Raw genomic sequence first — 20,506 nt, forward strand, 5'->3', positions numbered from 1 at the left:
TTACCTGCTGGGTCATCCGGGCTGCCTGGACAAGACATGGCCCCCAGGGGAGCTCTGGACCAGCCGCTGAGAGGACCAGGAGGGTCCCCGAGAGACAACCAGGGCTGGCCTGCCACCGGCACAGCTGTGTGACATTGGGAATAAAGTGGGGCTCTGGTGCGGCTTTGCTGTTGGAGGCTGGGGGGGGGCTCTGGGCCCCAAGAGGGCCTGCCCACTGGCCCCACACACAAGCCAGGAAGTGGGGGACACACCAGGGGCAGGTGGGGGATGGGCCGCCCTTCCCCCAAGCACCCACCTTCCTCTTCACCTGAGAATGGTGCCACCAGCTCAGACCGGTTGTACCCTGGATTGAGGGGCCCTGGCACCCTTGTCAGCTGTGTCCCTCCTGAGCTGAGCTAAAGTTGCCAGGGCAGGGTCCCCAAGACAGCTGGGCTGGGGGTGCGGATAGCCGCAGGGCCACACCCACCCACGGGCGCTGCCGGTTGGCCTCTCCCTCAGAGTCTGGGTTACTGCTCCAGCTGTGCTGGACGCCAGTGTCCCTACCACTGACCCGTCTTCTAGATGAGGAGACTCAAGCCCGAGGCTGGGACACTCACCCTGGGTCAGCAAAACCCCAGCACTGTGCTGGCCGGCCCCCCACGCACCCACCCCTATCTTCCAGACCCTTCCTGACCCTACAGGTGCCGGCACCTGCTTGGCGTGTGCGTCACGTATGCCTGCCTGTGTCAAGTGCACGCACAGTGTGTGCTACCCAGGAAACTGACATTTTAGAAAGGAGAACAGCGTTACGATTGGCAGGGAAGATTTTCCAAACCAGATGGGACACTCACCCCACAGGCTGGTCACTGTGCTGAGCACGCGGTCCGCGTGGAGGGGCCACTCCCAGCGCCGCCCTCCAATACCTCGGTCACGGCGCCCGGTCCCCTGGCTGGGGCTCACAAGGCCCTTCCGACAGCCCTGGCCCAGGAGCTCACGCAGAAAGGACCACTGTGCCAAGCCCAGTATAAAGGATTTATTTAAACTTAACAATTAACACAAACCTTCCTTTAAACTCCATTTTTACAGTAAACAGAATTGCATACTTCACTCCTTCCCATGCATGATCACTGTATGAATCTACAACTTATTTTAATTGTGAAAAAATAAAGTGTGTCCCCTTTTGTAAGTATCCTGGGAACTTCTGACGTAGCATCAGTGAGATGGGGCAGAGGAGCTCGTTCCTGGACTGGTTATTTGGTGAAAACCTACACCGTCAGGTCAGAGGGTCTCACCCAGTGAAATAAATATTGCATCACGAAGGTGGGCAGCCCTACAGCTCCCTTTGCAAGACGCCACTGCACATGCCGTGCGCGCGGCAACAGGCGTGGCTCCCGGGATTTGGCACGGGGTGGCGCCCAGGCACTGTCCAGGACACTGGGGGGCGGGGCCACCGCAGGACCTCTCCGTGGCTTCGGCCTGAGGGCAGCCGCTCCCCACTCGGTCTGGGACGGGCCTGCAAGCCCACGGCCCCCCCCAAAGCAAACCAGAGACAGAGGACTGGGAAAGGGTGGTGGCACGAGCCTGTGCTTTATTGTGGGTCGAGCTGAGGCGCACGGCAGGGCCACGCGGCGGGGCGCACAAACACGCCAGCCGAGCGCGGCAGCCTCAGGACCCGCGGCCGCCCGCCCGCCGCGCCCCAGGGCGTCCTCATGCAGGTGCAGGCGGGCGGCGTCAGTCAAGCTCGATGGGGCTGCTGTCGTCCTGACTGTCCTCGCCCTCCTGCTCCGAGGAGCCCATGAGGCTGCTGAGAAGGTTCCCTGGAAGCACACGCGGGCGCGTCAGGGGCCACTCAGCCGGCCGCTCCCCGCCCCAGCCCCCACCTGCCGCGGGGCCACGCCCCACGGACACGCTCCAGTCCCAGGAGCCCCACAGCGGCGGTCTCCCCAAAGGAACCCCAGGAGGACACAAAGGCACAGCCAGGGAGTTCACGGCGGGTCCTGACGGTGGGGAAAGGCCCAAGGTGCCCCTCAGAGGGGACACGGCACAGCCACCGGAGAAGTCAGAAGAGCTATCACTAGGCCGATGTCACCAAAGACCAGAGTGGGGCTACGGAGCACACGCGTGTGAACTCAACGTCACAGGAACTCACACGCGCCAGTTTCCAGGGCCATCCTCCGGGTGCTGTCACCACTGACACCTTTCCTTTCGACTCTCCTAGTTTTTATCCAAAGAGCAACCATAATGGCAACACAAAATCCAAGTTTAAAAGCCCTTTAAGCCACAGAGATCAGGAACACGTGGGGACGGTGTGCAGGTAGAAACCCTTTCCTGCCCACACACACCTGGGGAGAGCGAGAGCAGCGCTCAGTTTCTGAGGGAAAAGTCACGAGACCCGGAGTGATGCCAGAGACCCCGCCGAGGCCGGGTGAGCTGGGGACAAGCGCAGGGCGGCTGGTGGGACGTGGACAGCTACGTGGACAAACCAACACCCAGACTGCGTTTAAGGCGCGCAGCCTTTCGGTCTCAGACAGGAAAGCCTTTCCACTGGGCGCCATCGGGACTCTGGTGCAGGCGGCACTTACTGCAGCAGCTCCCTGTTCCAAGCTCTGTGGGACCAGCCCCACCGGGACGTACGGCTGTGTCACCTAGAGCAGCCCAGCAGCAGCACCAGAAAGCACGAGGGTAGTCAGTGCACAGCATGGTGCTGTGGCTCTGCAAAATTATCTCCAGAAGGAAGCTGAGGAGACCTGCACCCTGCCTGGCCCTGCGAGGAGGGGGCCAGGGCACGGCCTGTGAACTATGACTTACCTATTATTCATAACAAAACCTACCAGTCAGGATTATAAAAACCACCTTTCAGTGGAGGGTTGGCCTGGTCCCTGCCCAGTGGAGGGCACCCTTTCCTGTCAGAACTCTACAGACAGCCCACGAGGTGGGGAAGGAAGTGGGGAGAGGACCTGGCCTCCAACACCCACCAGGACTAAATCACAAACACCACAGTCTGAACAGATGCAGTGAATACAGACGCTGAATCAGCAATCAAAAATCTCCCAACAAAGAAAGGCCGAGAACTAAACACTTAAAGAACTAACACAGATCCTTCTCAGACTTCTGCGTGAAACTGAAAGGAGGGAAACCCTACCTCACCTACGAGGCCAGCATAACCCTGATACCAAAGTCGGACAAGACACTACAAGAAAAAGGAAACTACAGACCAACATCCCTCATGAATATCAATACAAAATCCTCAACAAAATACTAGCGAACATAATTCAGCTGCATAGTAAAAGGATTACACATCATAATCAAGTAGGATTTATTCCTGGAATGCAAGGATGTTTCCACATATGAAAATTGATCAATGTAACACACTACATTAACAGAATGGGGGGAGGGGCACCATGATCATCTCGACTGATGCACAAAGAGCACGTAACAAAATCCAAGACTTTCATAAAGCCACTCAACAAACTAGGAATAGAAGGAAACGACCACATGATAAGAGCCACATATGACAAGCCCTCAGCTAACATCACACTCAGTGGTGAAAAGCTGAAGCTTTCCCTCTAAGATCAGGAACAAGGCCACCAACTCCCATCACCGCTATTATCCAACACTGTACTGAAGTCCTAGCCAGAGCAGTCAGGCAAGAACAAGAAATAAAAGGCATCCGAATCGGAAGGGAGAAGTAAAGCTGTCTCTATTCACAGACCTCATATATAGAAAATCCTAAAGATCCCATTTAAAAACTGTTAGGACTAATAAATGAAGTCGGCAAAGGTGAAAGATACAATATCAACAAGCAAAAATCAGCTGCATTTCTATACACAATGAACAAACCTGAAAAGGGATTTACAAAAACAATTCCGGTTACAATAGCATCAAAAACACGGTATTTGAGTTAACTAAGGAGGTGAAAACTATACAATGAAAACTACAAAACATCGCTGGAAGACATTAAAGACAACATAAGAAAATGCAAACATCCTGTGTTCACGGATTGGGAGACTTACAAACTGTTAAAATGTCAATACTGCCTAAAGTGACCTACAGAGTCAATGCAATCCCTCTCAAATTCCCAACGTTTTTTGCAAAAAAAACCTCATCCTAAAATTCATATGGAATCTCAAAGGATCCCAAATAGCCAAAACAATCTTGAAAAAGAAGAACGAAGCTAAAGGACTCATACTTCCTGATTTCAAACCTTATTATAAAGCTGCAGTAATCAAAATGGTGTGTATTGGCATAAAGAGACACATAGAGAATAGACATATATAGAAGAGAATGGAGCCCAGAAATTAACTCGCACACATCCGGTCAAATGATATACCTATACAAAAAAATAACCCAAAATGTTTTAAAGCTTTGAATGTAAGACTTAAAACTATAAAACTGTTAGAAAACAATAAAGGGCAAAAATTTCATGACACTGGATTTGGCAGTGAATTCTTGGATATGACATGAAAGGAACAGGAATCAAAAAAATAGACAAACTGGAATTCATGAAAACTTTTAAAATTTGTGTGTCAAAAGACCCCAGCAATACAGACACTGGGGGTGGAGAAGGTGTACACGGGGAGCAGAGGGTATTTAGGGCAAGAAACTGCTCTGTGACATTGTCGCGGTTGACAGGTGTCACTGCACATCAGTCCAGATCCACAGAACGCGACACCCAGAGTGACCCTAACGTCACCTGTGGGCTCTAGCTCATGACATGTCTGTGTGGGCTCCATGGTAACAAGTGCACCACTTGGGGGTGCTAACGGGAGGCTGTATGCGTGGGGCAAGCAGCATACGGGAGATCGCTGCATCTTCCTCTCAAGTTTCTCTGAACCTAAAACTACTTTAAAAAAATAAATTCTTAGACAAAAAAGGGTACCATACAGAATGGGAGAAAATATTTGCAAACGGTGTATCTGATGACGGATTATATCCAGGATACGTAGAGAACTCCTGAAACAAACCCAAGTCAAAAATAGGCAAATGATTTGAACAGATGTATAGATTCACGAATGGCCAAGGAGCCCGTGACAAGGGCGCATCACCCCGAGCACGAGGGAAACGGGGATGACGACCAGAGGCCACCGCACACCCACTGGGGTGGCTGCAACCCCAGCGCCAGAAACAAGTGCCGATGAGGACGTGGAGAAATGGAGCCCTGTGCACACTGGTGGGACGTGAAACGGTGCAGCTGCCGTGGGGGACAGCGTGGAGGGTCCTCAAATAATTAAACACAGAACCACCATGTGACCCAGCGATTCCACTCCTGGGTCTGCGCCCAAAAGAACCGGAAGCGGGGTCTCAAAGATACCTGCACCCCACGTCCACAGCAGCGCTGTGCACAGGCGCCAGGAGGCGGGAGCAGCCCGGTGTCCACTGACGGGTGAATGACAGACAAATGCGGTCCAGTCACACAGTAGACATTACTCGGCCTTACAAGGGAGGACACTGACACCTGCTACAGCGTGGACGGACCCTGAGGACACTGCGCTGATGAAACCAGTGAAACCAGCCAGTCACAAAGGACACACTGTGTGATCCCACTGACATGAGGACCTAGGGGTCACATTCACAGAGACAGAGAGTAGGAGGGTCGGGGAGGGGCTGGGGGAGGAGAGAGTGTCTGTTTGGGAAGATGGAAAAGTGAAGATGGACGGCTTCACAACAAAGTGACGGCTGCACAACACGAATCTGCTTAATGCCCCTGAACTGGACACTTAAAATGGTACAAATGGCAAATTTTACGCTGTGTGTGTTTGACCACAGTAAAAAACGCAAAAGAAAGCAAGCCCTGGCCTCCTTCTGTGGCCAGCGAGAGGGGGCCCAGGATGGTGATTCACTGGGCACTGACAGGCCTGCTGGGGATTGCTGGGGGGAGGAACTCGGGGCGGACAGAGGTGGGGGCCGGCACATCCAGGATGCCCCGCCCCACCCCGTGTGACCCAACCTGGCAGCGCCACCCTCTCCCGGCCTTACCGAGCAAGCCTCCGTAGGAAGAAGTCTGCTTGGGCGGCACGCCGAAGAACAGCTGTCCTATTCTGTCCAGGTACTGGAAGAGAACGGGCATGAGCCGCGCAGAGGCGGGCGCCCTGGGCACCGGCCTGCTCTGCCACCCGCCACCACCTTCCATCGAGCATTTCCCTCGGTTCCACCAGACTCACCTCGTTGTACATGGGGTCCCGCCGCAGGGACGGCTGGTACTGCTCACACAGCACAGTGAACACTGTCAGCTTGCCCCTGGAACAGCACCGCGGGGCCCTCGGTTCTCAGCGGCCCCCAAGCAGGCCAGACAGGAACCCCGCACCCCACACTCCCCCATCACACCTACTCATACCCCCGTATACACACCCGCACACAAAAACTCACCCATCTACGGCCAACAGTAGAAACCAGATAAAGTTGAGCAGTGGCTGAACGAAGGGAGGGCCGTTCTCGATGGACGGGTGCTTCTGTGTGTATGTTGTGAAGACCACTGACGCACTGCTTTTGTTTTTCAAACAGAGAAACCTGCAGATAAGAAGACCCTAGTAAGCGGGTACAGAAAGCCAGTCGTCTGCCATGCTGGTAGGCCGCGTGCCCGCCCGGCACTGCAGGCGGGGGTACACGGATTCCCTGAGGGCCCAGTGAGCAGGGCAGGCCTGCAGTGTCACCCCTGACAGGGGAGGACAATTGACATGTCCAAGGTCACCAGGCGTGAAATGGTGGGGTTCTCCGCACACCTGCCGCACACGTCAGGTATGTCCTGTGCGAACAGCCAGCCCAGGGGCCAGCGGTGTGAGGCCCCGCGACGCTGTCCTGCTCGCAGCTGGACCTGGCCGAGGAGTGGGCCGTGGCCGTGACATTTTAAGGCACAGAGAGACACCCATGAGAAAGAGGCCGGCCAAGCCAGCCCAGGGCCAATGTCTGTGCCACATGCCACAGCCAGGGGCAGAGTTCCTTTTTAATGTTGGAGCTCAAAGCTGAGGTGCTGGGCGACAACAGGTGTCTGCGACCCACCGCCTGGCACCTGTCCCAGCACCCGGCCACCACATGAAAGCATGTCTGTGGGAGGAAATAAACTTCTCTCGGCTGAGATGGGGGTGTCCCCTGTGGGAGGGACACAGGCTGAAGCCTGGGCTCACTGCACAGCCCCTGCTGTATGTCTCGGTGTTTTCAAGATAAACTGTTGGAAAGAGAACACAGGACCAAGAGGCCTCAGGGAACAGACCCAGGGCCCAGTGGGAATGAAACACTGGTGGCAGTGCCCACGTCAGTGAAATGTTTAGATGCAGAAAACATGTGGAAAGACAAGCACAGCTCCAAGACACTGCTAGAAACCTAGTAAATCCATGACTCCTACAAAAAAAAAATAGATGCCCGGCACTACAAACCCCCACACAGAAGTGGCAGATAATGAGGGAAAACAAGACAAAACACCGATGGCAACAGAGGGACGCTGACGTGACGCTGCTCAGCTGGAACCTCCCAGGGGCCTCGGCCTTGGCTGCAGGGGCCACAAGGGCAGGCCGTGCAGCCCGTGTGTGCAACCTGAGCGACCTTCTTGGTCTATCCTCCCACGTGTCTCAGCCAGCAGACTGGGGGCCCCGGGACCCGGGGAGCCCGAGCCAGGACCGACAGGGCGACGCAGGGCACCTACTGCAGGACGGCCTGGGCCACGAACATGTCCACCTCGCTGCGGAAGCCCCTGGCGGTGGAGTACTCCACCAGCATGTTGGCGCAGCCCTCTCCATCCGCGGAGTGCAGGAAGTGGTACCGGGACTCACAATAGTTCTGCTCTGCGAGGGGACAAGAGCCTGTGAAGACGCGGGCCCGCGACCCCCGCCGCATCTCGCCCCCTCAGGTCCCAAGTCCAGTGAGACAGCTCCCGGGGCCGCTTACACAGCCTGACTGGGCTGCCTGGTGTTCCCACCTCAACACGTGTGTCAGCTGAGCCCCAAGAAATGGCTGATGGGGGCCCCCGACCTACACGGACAGAGAAGGGAGGGGCCGGGATGAGCGTGCCACCCGCCTCCCCTCCCCTCCCCGTCCTGCCCCCATTGCCACACGTGCTTCTTCTGGGTGCAAGGTGACTTAATCAAGAGGGGACCGATGACGAAGCTGACATTTACACTCAGGCCGACAGAGCAAAGCCCATCCTCATCCCGGGCCTGGGAGCGCAGCGTGGCAGGCCTACCTTTCCACAGGGTCAGGGCCAGCAGCTGGTGCAGCCGGGGGTGGCCCAGCTTCCCCGAGCCTCCACTGGACCACTTCAGAGCTCTGGACACAAAAGCCACTCGCTCTGGAGAGTTTGGGTCCATCAAGCCAAACAGTTTAGCCAGGTTTTCTAAAAACAATACAAACAGACTCAAAGGGACACGCTACCACTTCAGTTCTTCACGGTGTATCTGAAAACACTTAAATAAGAAGAGTTATTCCACTTCAAAAGAAAACTGAGAAGCAACTGCTGACGTCCCTGTGTCCCCGTGAGGCCAGTGCTGTCCAGGGCCACCCCGCTGGCCTCGGCTGCAGAGCAGGCAGCCACAGCACTAACCATAGTGGGACCCTCCTCAGACTTGGCAGCAGGGGGCTCACAAGAAGGGCTTCCCCAAATGCACGCTCACCAAAGGGGCGGGCAGCAAGCAGGTGTGTGACAACAGCACGGTGACTCCCGTGGGGGGAGTGCGGGGGGGCCAGTCGCTCAGTGAGAGACCAGCCCTGAAACTGTCCCGAGCGTGGGACAAAGCCTCACCCAGCAGCTCATCGGCCACACCCACGTCCGCCTTCTCCAGTGACTCCAGCACCAGCATGGACAGGTCCGCAGCACTGTTTTGCTGCAGATGTGGAAACAGACAAGATGACACAGTTACCGACAGAGCTCTGCACTCAGGACACACAGCAAACCAGCCGGGCCGCTCTGGCTCCAGGTAGACGTTCACCACAGACCAACATAGGGACAGTATTCTGAGCACCAAGGTCACCAGCAGTGCAGCCCAAGTGACACTTCCGGCCCGGGCCTGCAGAGCCCCCAGCCACAGACAGTGCCGGAGGCCCTGGGACTCGAGGACACCCTCCCAGCTGGAGTGGCCAGCGCGCAGGCCAGCCCGAGCTTGCCCACCAGGTCTCTCCCTGGACACTCCGGTTGCAAGCCCCAGACCCCAAGCAGGAGACCCCAGGGACAAACCCGCTGCTCACCTGGCCATGGCTGAAGAACAGCAAAGCTCCTGAGCACATGAGCTCCCGAGCCTCCACGTGCTTGCTCTGTGACATGTACCTGCAAGAGGGGGCAGGGGTCAGGCCCAGCTCCCCACGAAATGACACGACACTGAGCTCCCTGGTCTAACGGACCCTCTCGGGAACTCCACGGAGCCCGGCAGCTACAGCGTGGGAGGCTGAACGCAGCAGACACTGTAAAAACCTCTACAGCACACATAGTGACACACATACACACCTCCGCCAACAATGGTGCCACGCTGGGACGTCCCCTGACCCAGCTCCCCTGGCCTGCACAGAGTCCCTGCTGTCAGCGACTCGGGCCTTGGGACCAGCAGACCCGTGCCCACTGCAGCAGCATCCTAACAGGCCAGGGGCCAAAAGCAGTGGCTCCCTGGAGCAGCAGAAGGGGCTGGTGGAGGCTGGGGACGACTCCCACCTTTAAGTGCAGGCCCTGCCATGGAGGCAGGGCGACCAAAGGTCAGAACTGCACGCTGGGGACAAGGGACAGCAGGAGCTCCAGGAGGGAGTCTCACTGGGGCACAATATCCACTGTGACTGCACTGATTCCTACGTCCCCCCGCTCCTCACTTCCCATGGGAGGCAGAGGCCTGGGGAGCACCATCACCCCTCTGAACTGCACCACTCTCCCGCTCGGAATGCTTTTCTTACAAAGCACAGGAGCAGGGACAGGTGGCTTCCTGAGCCACAGCGGGACGGGCACAGAGAAGCCAGAGCCTGGCAGGTAAGAGCACGGGACAGGGAGGGCAGTGTCCATCTAGGGGAACAGAGCTGGGCCTGAGACACAGCGCCAGTAGGCGGGGACAGCTCCCCAAAGACTTGCTCAGGGCTACTGCAGGCTCGGGCACTGCCCAGGGCACTTAACTCACGGGCACACAGTGACCTCAGTGACCGTGAGAAAGGGTCACTACCGTGAATGGCACACGTGCCTCGGGCCAGAACGCCTCCTGCTGGGGCCGGACGGACTGGTCAGGCAGGAATGCCAAAGGCTGGCTGTTCCACTCACCACACCCAGGTCTTTTCCTCAAAAAAGGCTCTGCAGCCACGCCCCCAAACACAGCCCCATTCCAGCCAGCAGCAGGGGATCCAGCTGGCCTGGACACAGCCCCCCAACAGGAGGGCCTATATGGCTGCATATGGGGTGGGACGGGGAGAAGAACCTGCTCCCTAACAAAGACAAGCATCAGCCCGCGGCTGCTCATGTTCACACGTGTGCCCCCGCACCAACCACGCCACCCTAAGAGTCATCCTGTGCAAGAGGCCTGCACACAACCTGGCGCCACCGGTGTTCTTGACAAGCACGCAGGTCACAGGCCCTGTGCTGCCGTCTGCAGGGACGCACCCAGGCCTGCAGGCACTTATCTTAAGTGATAATCAAAGCAGCTGTCTCGGCTCATGCCCGACACCACACTAGACGCTTCCAGCTGAGTGAGCAACGGCAACCTCTTGGAAAAGCAGACGAAGGGAAGAGAAGTCCCCAGGGACATAAACCAGCCCTGGGGTAATGGAGCCGCTCAGAGCTCGGCGCCCGGGGAGGGCAGGCGGGCAGCCCCCTGAGCACACACAGATCAAGAAAAGCTGGAAAAATACAAAGCAGTGACAGGCAGCTAAGAAAAAAACCACCTGCTTCTTTTTGCACTGCAGAATTTTGGGAGCAGATGGGATTTCGTTTCTGGGTGATGGGGCAGGGATGAGGTGTGCGCCAAGGCCCCGGGGCTGAGAACTGCAGCGCGAGAAGCCTCCAGCACCTTCCAGAGCTGCTGCCGCCTGCCAGCCCACGACCCCCAATGGCAGCGGCACCCCCCCACACACGGCACTGCGTCTGCGCAGTTACTTGTTTGCTCTGCTCTTATTCTCAAAAGGACATGAGGTGGAGGAAGACCCTTCGTCTATGTCCTGGAACCTACAGCTACTGGGTCATCTGTAAGCCAACAAGGGTTGCCCTGCTCAGCACAGTGGCACGTCTGAGACCCAGCGGCACCCTGGAAGGTGGGCATACCAGGACGGTGCACAGGGCACCGGCAAACCAGGACCATGCGCGCTGGGGCGGCCCCACACCATGCCGGTGACGGGTAAGAGGCAGCAGCCTGGCCGTCACCCGAGGACCCAGCTCGCTCCCTGGCCTTGCAGTCACAGCAGAGTGACGCCAAAGCCACACAACAGGCAGCAGCGCAGCAGGCTCGCAAAGCCGGCTCTCCCCCCGGCCATACCCCCCCACCACAGTGGTGGTGCCCCGAGGTCCAGGCAGCCCAAACACAGTGGGGACACCCACCACCTTAGTCACCCTGGCGCTGACTCCCACTACCACAGCAATGCCCCACCCCCACCCCCCAAGTTCGCAGGTGAAACACAAACTTGTGCTAGAGCGCCACCTACTGGAAGACAAAAGCATGACGTCTACCTACCAACCGGCTGACCTGCTCCTATTACATTCAAACAGCACCTAAGTTAGAAATGTTCACCACTTCAAATGCGCCAGCACATACAGCCCAGCCTGCAGCATCATCAACCCAGGCAACACGGTAGCACAGAGAGAAATGACAACTCTTCAGAAGACAACTCAGAGTCATGGAGGACAGAGCCCTAAATGATAGAAAATTCAAAACAGCAGTCATGAAGAAACTCAGTGAGATACAAGAAACCTCAGAAAGGTACTCGGTGAGCTCAGGAATAACATTAGAGAACACAAGGAGTATTCTCCCAGAGAGACTGAAACTATAAAAAGAACCAAACAGAAATTCTGCAGCTGAAGAACTCAATAAATGAGGTGAATGCATTAGACAGTATGGGCAATAGAGCAGATCACAGAAAGGCAGGTCAGCGAGCTCAAAGACAGAATCCAGAGATGATTCCAGTGGAAGAGGGGAACTAATTTTTTTAAAAAAGAAAGAAAGAATTCTATAAGAACTATCTGACTTCATCAGAAAGGGAGACATAGGATACTGGGTATCCCAGAAGGAGAAGAGACAGAAAAAGGAACAGAGGGCCTAGTCAAAGAAATAATCAATGAGAATTTCCCAAACCTAGGGGAGAAGCTAGAAATTCGGGAACAAGAAGCTAAGAGAACAACTAATTATCTCGACGCAAACACGCATTATTTTAAAACTGTCAAAAGTTAATGACAAAGAGTTCTGAAGGCTGCCATGGAAAAAAGAGCCATCTACACAGGAGCCCCACGAGGCCGTCATCAGACTTCTCCACAGCAACCTTACAGGCCAGTGCGGAGTGGAATGACATATTCAAAACACTGAATGGCAGAAACCACCAGCCAGCAGAAACTATCCAGCAGCTATCCTTCAGATATGAAGGAGAAATAAAGGCTTTCCCAGACAAACAAAAGCTGGGGAAATTTATCACCACAAGACCTCCATTATAAGAAATGTTTAAAAGAGTTCGTCACCTGAAACAAAAAGACACAATTACACAAAACTTTAAGTAAGGTGACAGACAGGCAGCAGGAGAAAATTACAAGTTTGAGTTAGAATAGTTTGTTAAACAATTACAGCATAAAGGTTAAAGAGGAAAAAGCAATAAAAATAACTATGGCTGCTTTAACTTTTTAAAAAATGCACTACCTAAAAGGAATAATTTGTGACAAAAAAAAAAAACATAAAAAGGGAGGAGAAAATGAACAGAACTTGTATAACCAAAAGAAGATAAGATGCTATCAGAAGAAAAAGAACTCTTTTATCTATGAAACATGTTATACAAACCTCATAGTAACCACAAAACAAATATCCAGAGCTGAGACATGAAACATTTAAAGAAAGAGGAAACAGAGAAAAACATCACAGAAAACTACCAACCTAAAATAGCAGACAGAAACATGAGGGACAAGAGAGATACAGAGCAATCAGAAAACAAAAGATAAAATGGCTGCAATACGTCCTCATGTATCAATAATCACCCTAAAAGTAAGTGGACTGAACTCACCAATCAAAAGGCACAGAGTGCTGGGTTGATTAAAACACAAGACCCACCTATATGCTGCCTTCAGGAGACTCATCTCAGCTGAAGACAAATACAGGCTCAGAATGAAGGGGTAGAAGATGATACTCCAAGCAAATGGCATCCAGAAGAAAGTGTGTGCAGCCGTACTTGTATCAGATGGAACAGATTTCAAGACAAAAGAGGTAACGAAAGACAGATGGACACTTTATGAGAAAGGGACAATCCATCAAGAAGAAACAACATACAATATATATGCACCCGACATAAGAGCACTAAAATACCTAATTCAAGTATTAACATACTTAGAGACAGAAGCAGGAGACTTTAAGATCCCACCTACACCAATGGACAGATCATCCAGACAGAAAGTCAGTAAGAAAACATCGGCCCTAAATGACACATTACACCAAATGGACTTAACAGATATTTACAGAACTTTCCATCCAAAAGTGACAAAATACACATTCTTCTCACATACACATGGAACATTGTCAAAGACAGACCCTGTGTTGGGAGACAGACAAGTCTCAATAAATTTAAGAAGACTGAAATAATACCAAGCATCTTTTCCAACCACAACAATATGAAATTAGAAATCAACTACAATAAGAAAGCTGGAAATATCACAAATATGTGGAGATTAAACATGCTACAGAACAACTATTGAGTCAATAAAAGAAAAAAACAAAAGATACAGAGACAAATGAAAATAAAACACACCAAAAAGGTATCAAGAGGGAAGTTTATAGCAATACAAGCCTACCTCAAGAATAAGAAAATCTCAAATATATAATCTAACATTACATCTTAGGGAACTAGAGAAAGAACAAATAAAGCCCTAAGTTAGTAGAAGGAAGGAAATAATAAAAATCAGAGTGGAAGTAAATGAAATAAAGACTAAAAAGACAATAGAAAGGATTAATGAAATGAAGAGCTGGTTCTTTGCAAAGATAAACAAAATCGACAAATCTTTAGCTAGACTCACTAAGGAAAAAAGAGAGGACTCAAACAAAATCAGAAATGAAAGAAGTTATAATGAATACCAAGAAATACAAAGGATCATGAAAGACTACTATGAAAGGCTATATGACACCAAACTGGACAACGCAGAAGAAATGGACAAATTCTTAGAATCATAAAACATTTCTAGACTGAATCACAAAAAAATAGAAAACCTAAATACACCAATCACCAGTAAGAAGATTGAAAAAGTAATCAAAAACCTCCCAACAAACAAAAGTCCAGGACCAGATGGCTTCAATAGTGCACCCACCAAAGATTTAATACTGATCCTTCGCAAACTCTTTCAAAAAACTGAAAAGGGAATGCTTCCTAATTCATTTTATGAGGCCAGCATAACCCTGACACTAAACCCAAGCAAAGACAACACACACACCAAATTTCAGGCCTAGATCTCTAATGAACATAACACTGATGCAAAAATCCTCAACCTAATACTAACAAATCGAATATAACATTAAAAGGATCAGACAACACAGTCAAGTGGGACTTATCCCAGGGATGCAAAGATGGTTCACCACATGCAAATCAATCAATGTGATTCACCACATTAACGTATGAAGGATGAAAATCATATGATCATCTCAATGGATAGAGAAAAAGCATTTCACAAAATCCAATATCCATTTATGATAAAAACTCTCAAGCAAGTGGGTTTGGGGAAACGTACCTCAGCATAGCAAAGGCTGTATGTATATGACACACCCTCAGCTAACATCATGCTCAATGGTGGAAAGCCAAAAGCCTTTCCTCTAAGATCAGGAACAAGACAGGTATGCCCCCATCACCTCTGTTATTCAACACTGTACTGAAGTCCTAGCCAGAGCAGTCAGGCAAGAAAAGGAAATAAAAGGCATCCAAATCATAAGAAGTTAAAAGTTTCACTATTTGCAGATGAGGTAGTACTGTATATAGAAAACCCTAAAGACTCTACCAAGAAATTACTGGAAATAATAAATGAATACAATAAAGTTGCAGGGTACAAAATCAATGTACAAAAGTCACTTGTTTCTATGCACTAAAACGAACTATCAGAAAGAGCAATGAAGAAAACCATCCCATTTACAACAGCAACAACAAAAAAAGAGTAAAATTCCTAGGAATAAATTGCACTAAGGAGGTGGAAAAACCTGTACACTGAAAACTACAAGACTTGTTGAAAGAAAGTGAAGACGACACAAAGAAATGGAAGGATATCCAGTGTTCGTGGATTTGAAGAATTAATATCGTTAAAATATCCATACTACCCAAAGCAATCTATAGATTCAATACAATCTCTATTAAAATACCAATGACATTTTTCACAGAACTAGAACAAATCATCCTAAAATTTGTATGGAACCACAAAAGATGCTGAATAGCCAAAGCAATCTTGAGAAAAAAAAAGAACCAAGCCTGAGGTATCACACTCCTGACTTTGAACTATACTACAAAACTACAATAATCAAAACAGCATGGTATTGGCAGAAAAACACACATGAATCCATGGAACAGAATAGAGAGCCTAGAAAGAAATCACTTATAGGTAGGTAACTAATTCTCAACAAAGGAGTCAAGAACATACAATGGAAAAAGGACAGTCTATTTAGTAAATATGAAACTGGACAGCCACCTTCAAAAGAATGAAACTAGACTGACACCACACAAAAACATTAACTCAACATGGAAAAAAGGACACAAGAAAACACAGGCGCGAAGCTCCTTGACATTGGGCTCAGTGGTGTTGTCGTAAATTTGACTCCAACAGCAAAGGTAACAAAAACAGACAAGTGGGACTCCATCAAACTAAAATGCTTTTGCAGAGCAAAGGAACCTGTCAACAAAACAAAAAGGCAACCAACCAAATGGGAGAAGATATTTGCAAGTGATACTTCTGAAAAGGGTAGATATGGAAAAAGTATAAAGAACACATACAATTCAACAACAAAAAAACCCAATTAAAAAATGTGCAGAAGTTCTGCATAGGCATTCCCCCAAAGAAGACACAGAGCTGGACGAGCACATGAATATATGCTCAGCATCACTGTGAAATGCAAATAAAACCACAGTGAGATGTCACCTCATACCTGTCAGAATGGCCATCATCAAAAAGACAAAAGAAGCGTTGGCAAGGACGTGGGAAAAAGGGAGCCCTCGTGCACTGCTGGTGGGATTGCAAATTGGTGCAGCCTCAATGGAAAACAGTACAGAGGTTCCTCAAAAAATTGAAAATAGAACCATATGACCCAGCAATTCCACTCCTGGGTATTTATCCGAGAAAATCCAAAACACTAATTCAAAAAGATGTCTGCACCCCCATGTTCACTGCAGCATCCCTCACAATAGTGAAGACATGGAAGCAACCTGGGTGTCCATCAATAGACAACTGGATAAAGAAGAGGTGGCACATTTACACAATGGAGTACTGCTCGGCCATAAAAAGAATGAAATCTTGCCATTTGTGACAACATGGATGGAGCTAGAGAGTATTATGCTCCGTGAAATAGGTCAGAGCAAAACAAATACCGTATGATCTCATTTATCTGTGGAATATACAAATAAAATGAACAAATAAAACAAAACCACACTCACAGATACAGAGAACAGAATGTGGTTACCACAGCAGAAGTGGGTCGGGGGTGAAGTGCGTGCGTAAAGGGGGTCAAATGTAAGGTGACGGAAGGGGGCTAGACTTGGGGTGGTAAGCTCGCTATAGAGCGCACAGATGTCAGATTGTAATATACACCTGGAATTTACACGTCATAATTAACCTGTGTCGCCTCAATAAATTTGATTTTTAAAAATTGTGTGCATCAAATGAAGACAGAGGTACGTCAAAAGTCTCAGTGATAACCAACACCTCACAAAGGCTCGGTGACGCTGGGCTCGGTCACCCCAGAACACGGCATGCTCTTTTAGGAAAAGGTCACCAGACCCGCAGGCTTGCAGAGAATATGTGTCTTAAGTCTTTTTTTCAAAATATCTTCCTTCGACTTTAGAGGCTAACAAGGTAGGGGCCACAATGCACCGTGAACACAGATCTCAGAAAGGCCCTGATGGCAGGAAGACCGCATTTCAGTGAAGTCAGGGCTGGCCAGTCAAGGAGAAGAGGGTGGCCCTGGGCCACCCGGCAAAGCAGTCACAAAAGCGGGGTGTGTGTGTGTGACTGAACAGATTACTAATAACCCAACAGGCCAGGAAATGGATTCCATCCTTGTCCTGGCGGAGAAAGAAAGGTCGAAGAGACAAGGTGACGGCCCACTGCCTCCAGCACCACCGAAGGGACAGAGCCACACTGCTGCTCAGCCTCCCGTGGAGGCAGCGACCGCCCACCCTGTGGGACGCGCAGCCCACACGTCTCCAGTCTGTGCCCAATTTCTTCTGCCTCGTCCTCCTCCAGCCGCTGTGGAAGTGAAGGGGAAACATGCTGTGGTCCAGCCATAGGACAGACTACCGGCCAGCAATGAAAATAGATGGGTTCGCACATGGATGAGTCTTGAAAGAACTATGCCAAGTGAATTCAAAATATCAGGTAAAAAGAGGGTATGCCACGTGAGTCCACCTTTATCAGTTCTAGAGGTGCACGGGTGCCAGTGGTTATAAAGGCAGATGAGAATACTTCTGGAGGGGATGCGTCTTTTCAGTATCTTGATTGGTGCTAGTTTCATGGGTGTATAGACATGTTAAAACTCATCAAACTATACTTTTATGTAAGTACTTAAACCTAAGTATACGTATACATTTACTTGTAGAAAGACATTAAAAAATTAGTGTAATTTGGTGAATATGACTTCTCCAGGAGCTACACAGCGTGGAGGATTCTGAACGTGGACTGCCCCCTGGAAGAGAGGGACAACTCCCGGCTATTTCAGTGAGGCCTCCTGGACACCACGACAGCCACTGTTGACTCGGTCCACTGCGTTCCCCAAGGAGGCCAGTGGCAGGTCTTTGCAGGAGCAACCCGAATGACCCAGGCGGACGAAAAGGCTCAGAGAGGTTCAACAAGGTGTCCTGGGTCGTAGGTCCCAGGCCATGGAGCGGAGGTGGAATGTGAATCCAGGTCAAGGGTGGGCAGGTCCAGAGCCTGCGTGTTCATCACCACCCCTCAAATCCCTATCAAATGCACGCTGGGCGCAGACTCGCCACTCTAAAGCTAATCAACAGTCACGTGGCTCGTACATGAAGGACTGCACAACTGGCTCAACACCAGGACACCGTGTTTGCTTTGGGAAGATCCAGTCCTGCTGATTAATCACTGGGGCAAATATTTATGCACAAATCCCCAGAACAGCAAGCAGCAGGCCAAGGCCCGGCCACTGCAACATCTGCCACCACACAGGCTTCTGGCTGGCCGAGCGGCCGGGCGCAAGGCGCACGTCAGGGCTCAAGGCCGCCTTACATCGCGGGCTCGTTCCTTGGAGGTCCATCAGGTCAGCGCTACCTGGTCCTCGGGGCCGCGATGCGGACCAGGCACCTCAAGGCACCACGTTTATTTCAAACACAAATTGGTAAACTCAAACCAAACCAGCAAGTAGCGCCGAGTTCCCAGGACAGTGATTCGACTTGCCATTAAGGAAAAATTTAAATCGAGGCCTAAACGGTGTAAAGGCCAGAGCAGACTGTCCTGGGCATCACACCCAAACACGGGCTGTTCCTCCGCAGTTTAGAAAGAAAAGTCCGCCACAAAACACACTGAATCCTCTGGTTACCGTTAAACAAACCCAAGTTCTCAGGGTTTTCTGCCCTGCACGCTACAGGGTCACAGACTGTGTGTCATTACAGGCAAGTCTTACACATATAAAAACCAGTTAAGAATTACAGCACTAGCCGCACGAGCGCGTCAGTGCTGTACCCCAGGCGGCCAGGACTCGCGGCCTCTCTAGGGCACGCTCCAACAAGGCCCGGAGTTCAATCCACGCGCGCCGCGGGCGGGGACCGGCTCCCCGTCTGCACTCACCGCGCTCCAGCAGCGCGGCAGCCGCACGTGGCCAGCGCAGCGCCGACAGACACCCGGGGCGTAAAATAGCTGCGTTAGTCACAACGCTGTGCGCGCGAGCAAGGGCCACAGAAGGCACAGGCTGCCACCCTCACGCCGAGTTCCCCCGACTCTGCGTGGGAGGAGACCGTGAGACTCCGCGTGGGGGTCTCAGGCCCGACGGGGTCTAGGCGGCCGGCCCGGCCAACGGGACACGGCCATCGGGGGTCCGGCCACGGGGGTCAGCAGTGGGCCGCTCCGCGGTCGGGAAGTGAGGGTGGAGGGAAGGAGACGCCGGACGTGGAGAGGAGGCCGGGCCGCGGAGTCCAGGGCGGGCCAGGAAAAGACAGGCCGGGGCTGGGGCCGGGGTCGGCCGAAGTCCGCAGCCCTCCGCCCCACCGCCTCCCGGCCGCCGCTCCGACCGCCTCGGCGACTGGCAGCGGCGCCGGCCAACAGGGACGCGGGGCGGCGCGGCGCGGCCAATGGGAAGCGGCCGGGGGCGGGGCGCCGCGCTCGGCGGCCGGGCGGAAAGCCCTGGAAGGCGTCGGCCGGGCGCAGGGCTACCTGAAGAAGAGGGTCCGGTACATCTGGTGCGCCTCGTAATAGTCGCCCTTCTCCACGCTGGCGCGCAGCTTGCCCTCCACGCGCTGGACGCCGCCGCGGTTGCGGGCGCCGTTCCGGGCGCTCTCCTGCTCGGCCATCGCCGCTGCCGCCGCCGCCATCGGGCCGGCGCTCCGCGCAGGGCTGACGCTGTCGCAGGCGCGGTCGGTCGGCAGCGCCTCGCGGCTTCCGTCCCGGCGGCAGCCCGACGTCCTCTACGGTGGCCCGCGAGGAGTCGCGCGCAGTTGGGGCGGTGCGTCGGCGGGCGGCCACGTGACCGCGGGGTTGGGCTGCGGAGGGAGACCACGTGACTGCGGGAGGTTCGGCCTGCCGGCGACCACGTGACCTCGAGCGAACCCTGGCGCCGGGAGGCCACGTGACCGCGGCCAGCGCGCTGACGCCACAATGGCGGCGGCACATGAGGGCGGAGCGCTGGGCCGCGCCCGGAGCCCTCCTGCCCGAGGGCGTCCGGGAGGGTCGCCCCCAGCGTAACTGCTGCCATCTCAGCCGTCTTTGACATGTTTAACGGCTTTTAAATTCGGTGTTTTAACCATTTCTGTGACCTCTCGCGGTCTAAAGGGCACACGTGGTGTCAGCGCGCGGGCCGCCGGGTGATTACAGAACCAGGGCCTCACCGGCCGGGATTGGGGACTCAGGCCAACGCCCCTGGGGGACTGGCTCCGCTTCCTTCCGGGAGAGCTCAGCGCCCAAGCAGGCGTGAAGGCCCCTTCGGAGACTCAGACAGCATCGCTTGTGTGGGCGAAAGTGGGAACACACGTCCATGTGCGGCGA

General features: G+C 52.7%; 1 protein-coding gene across 2 annotated transcripts; it reads right to left on the reverse strand.

Moving 5' to 3' along the window:
- Positions 1-992: 992 nt before the first annotated feature.
- Positions 993-19,942, reverse strand: GET4 (guided entry of tail-anchored proteins factor 4). 2 transcript variants are annotated; one of them, XM_033095731.1, is made up of 9 exons: positions 19,679-19,942; positions 9,151-9,229; positions 8,708-8,789; positions 8,153-8,302; positions 7,616-7,754; positions 6,346-6,486; positions 6,141-6,216; positions 5,956-6,028; positions 993-1,796 (listed from the first exon to the last, which is right to left on the reverse strand). In XM_033095731.1, exons 1-9 carry the CDS (start codon positions 19,834-19,836, stop codon positions 1,711-1,713), a joined length of 984 nt encoding a protein of 327 aa, XP_032951622.1. In that variant the 5' UTR covers positions 19,837-19,942; the 3' UTR covers positions 993-1,710. The 2 variants fall into 2 exon arrangements, with proteins under 2 accessions (XP_032951622.1, XP_032951623.1); XM_033095732.1 differs by lacking the exon at positions 19,679-19,942 and adding an exon at positions 19,097-19,536.
- Positions 19,943-20,506: the final 564 nt, after the last annotated feature.

This window comes from Rhinolophus ferrumequinum, chromosome 24 (genome assembly GCF_004115265.2).
Source record: "Rhinolophus ferrumequinum isolate MPI-CBG mRhiFer1 chromosome 24, mRhiFer1_v1.p, whole genome shotgun sequence".
NCBI classification, from domain to species: domain Eukaryota; kingdom Metazoa; phylum Chordata; class Mammalia; order Chiroptera; family Rhinolophidae; genus Rhinolophus; species Rhinolophus ferrumequinum.

Coding starts and splice junctions, on each gene's coding strand:
- GET4 (XM_033095731.1), bottom strand. CDS start 19,836: ATGGCGGCGGCGGCAGCGGCGATGGCCGAGCAGGAGAGCGCCCGGAAC. Junction 6,487..7,615: donor GTGGCCCAGGCCGTCCTGCA/GTAGGTGCCCTG, acceptor TCTTATCTGCAG/GTTTCTCTGTTTGAAAAACA. Junction 6,217..6,345: donor CTACTGTTGGCCGTAGATGG/GTGAGTTTTTGT, acceptor GTGCTGTTCCAG/GGGCAAGCTGACAGTGTTCA.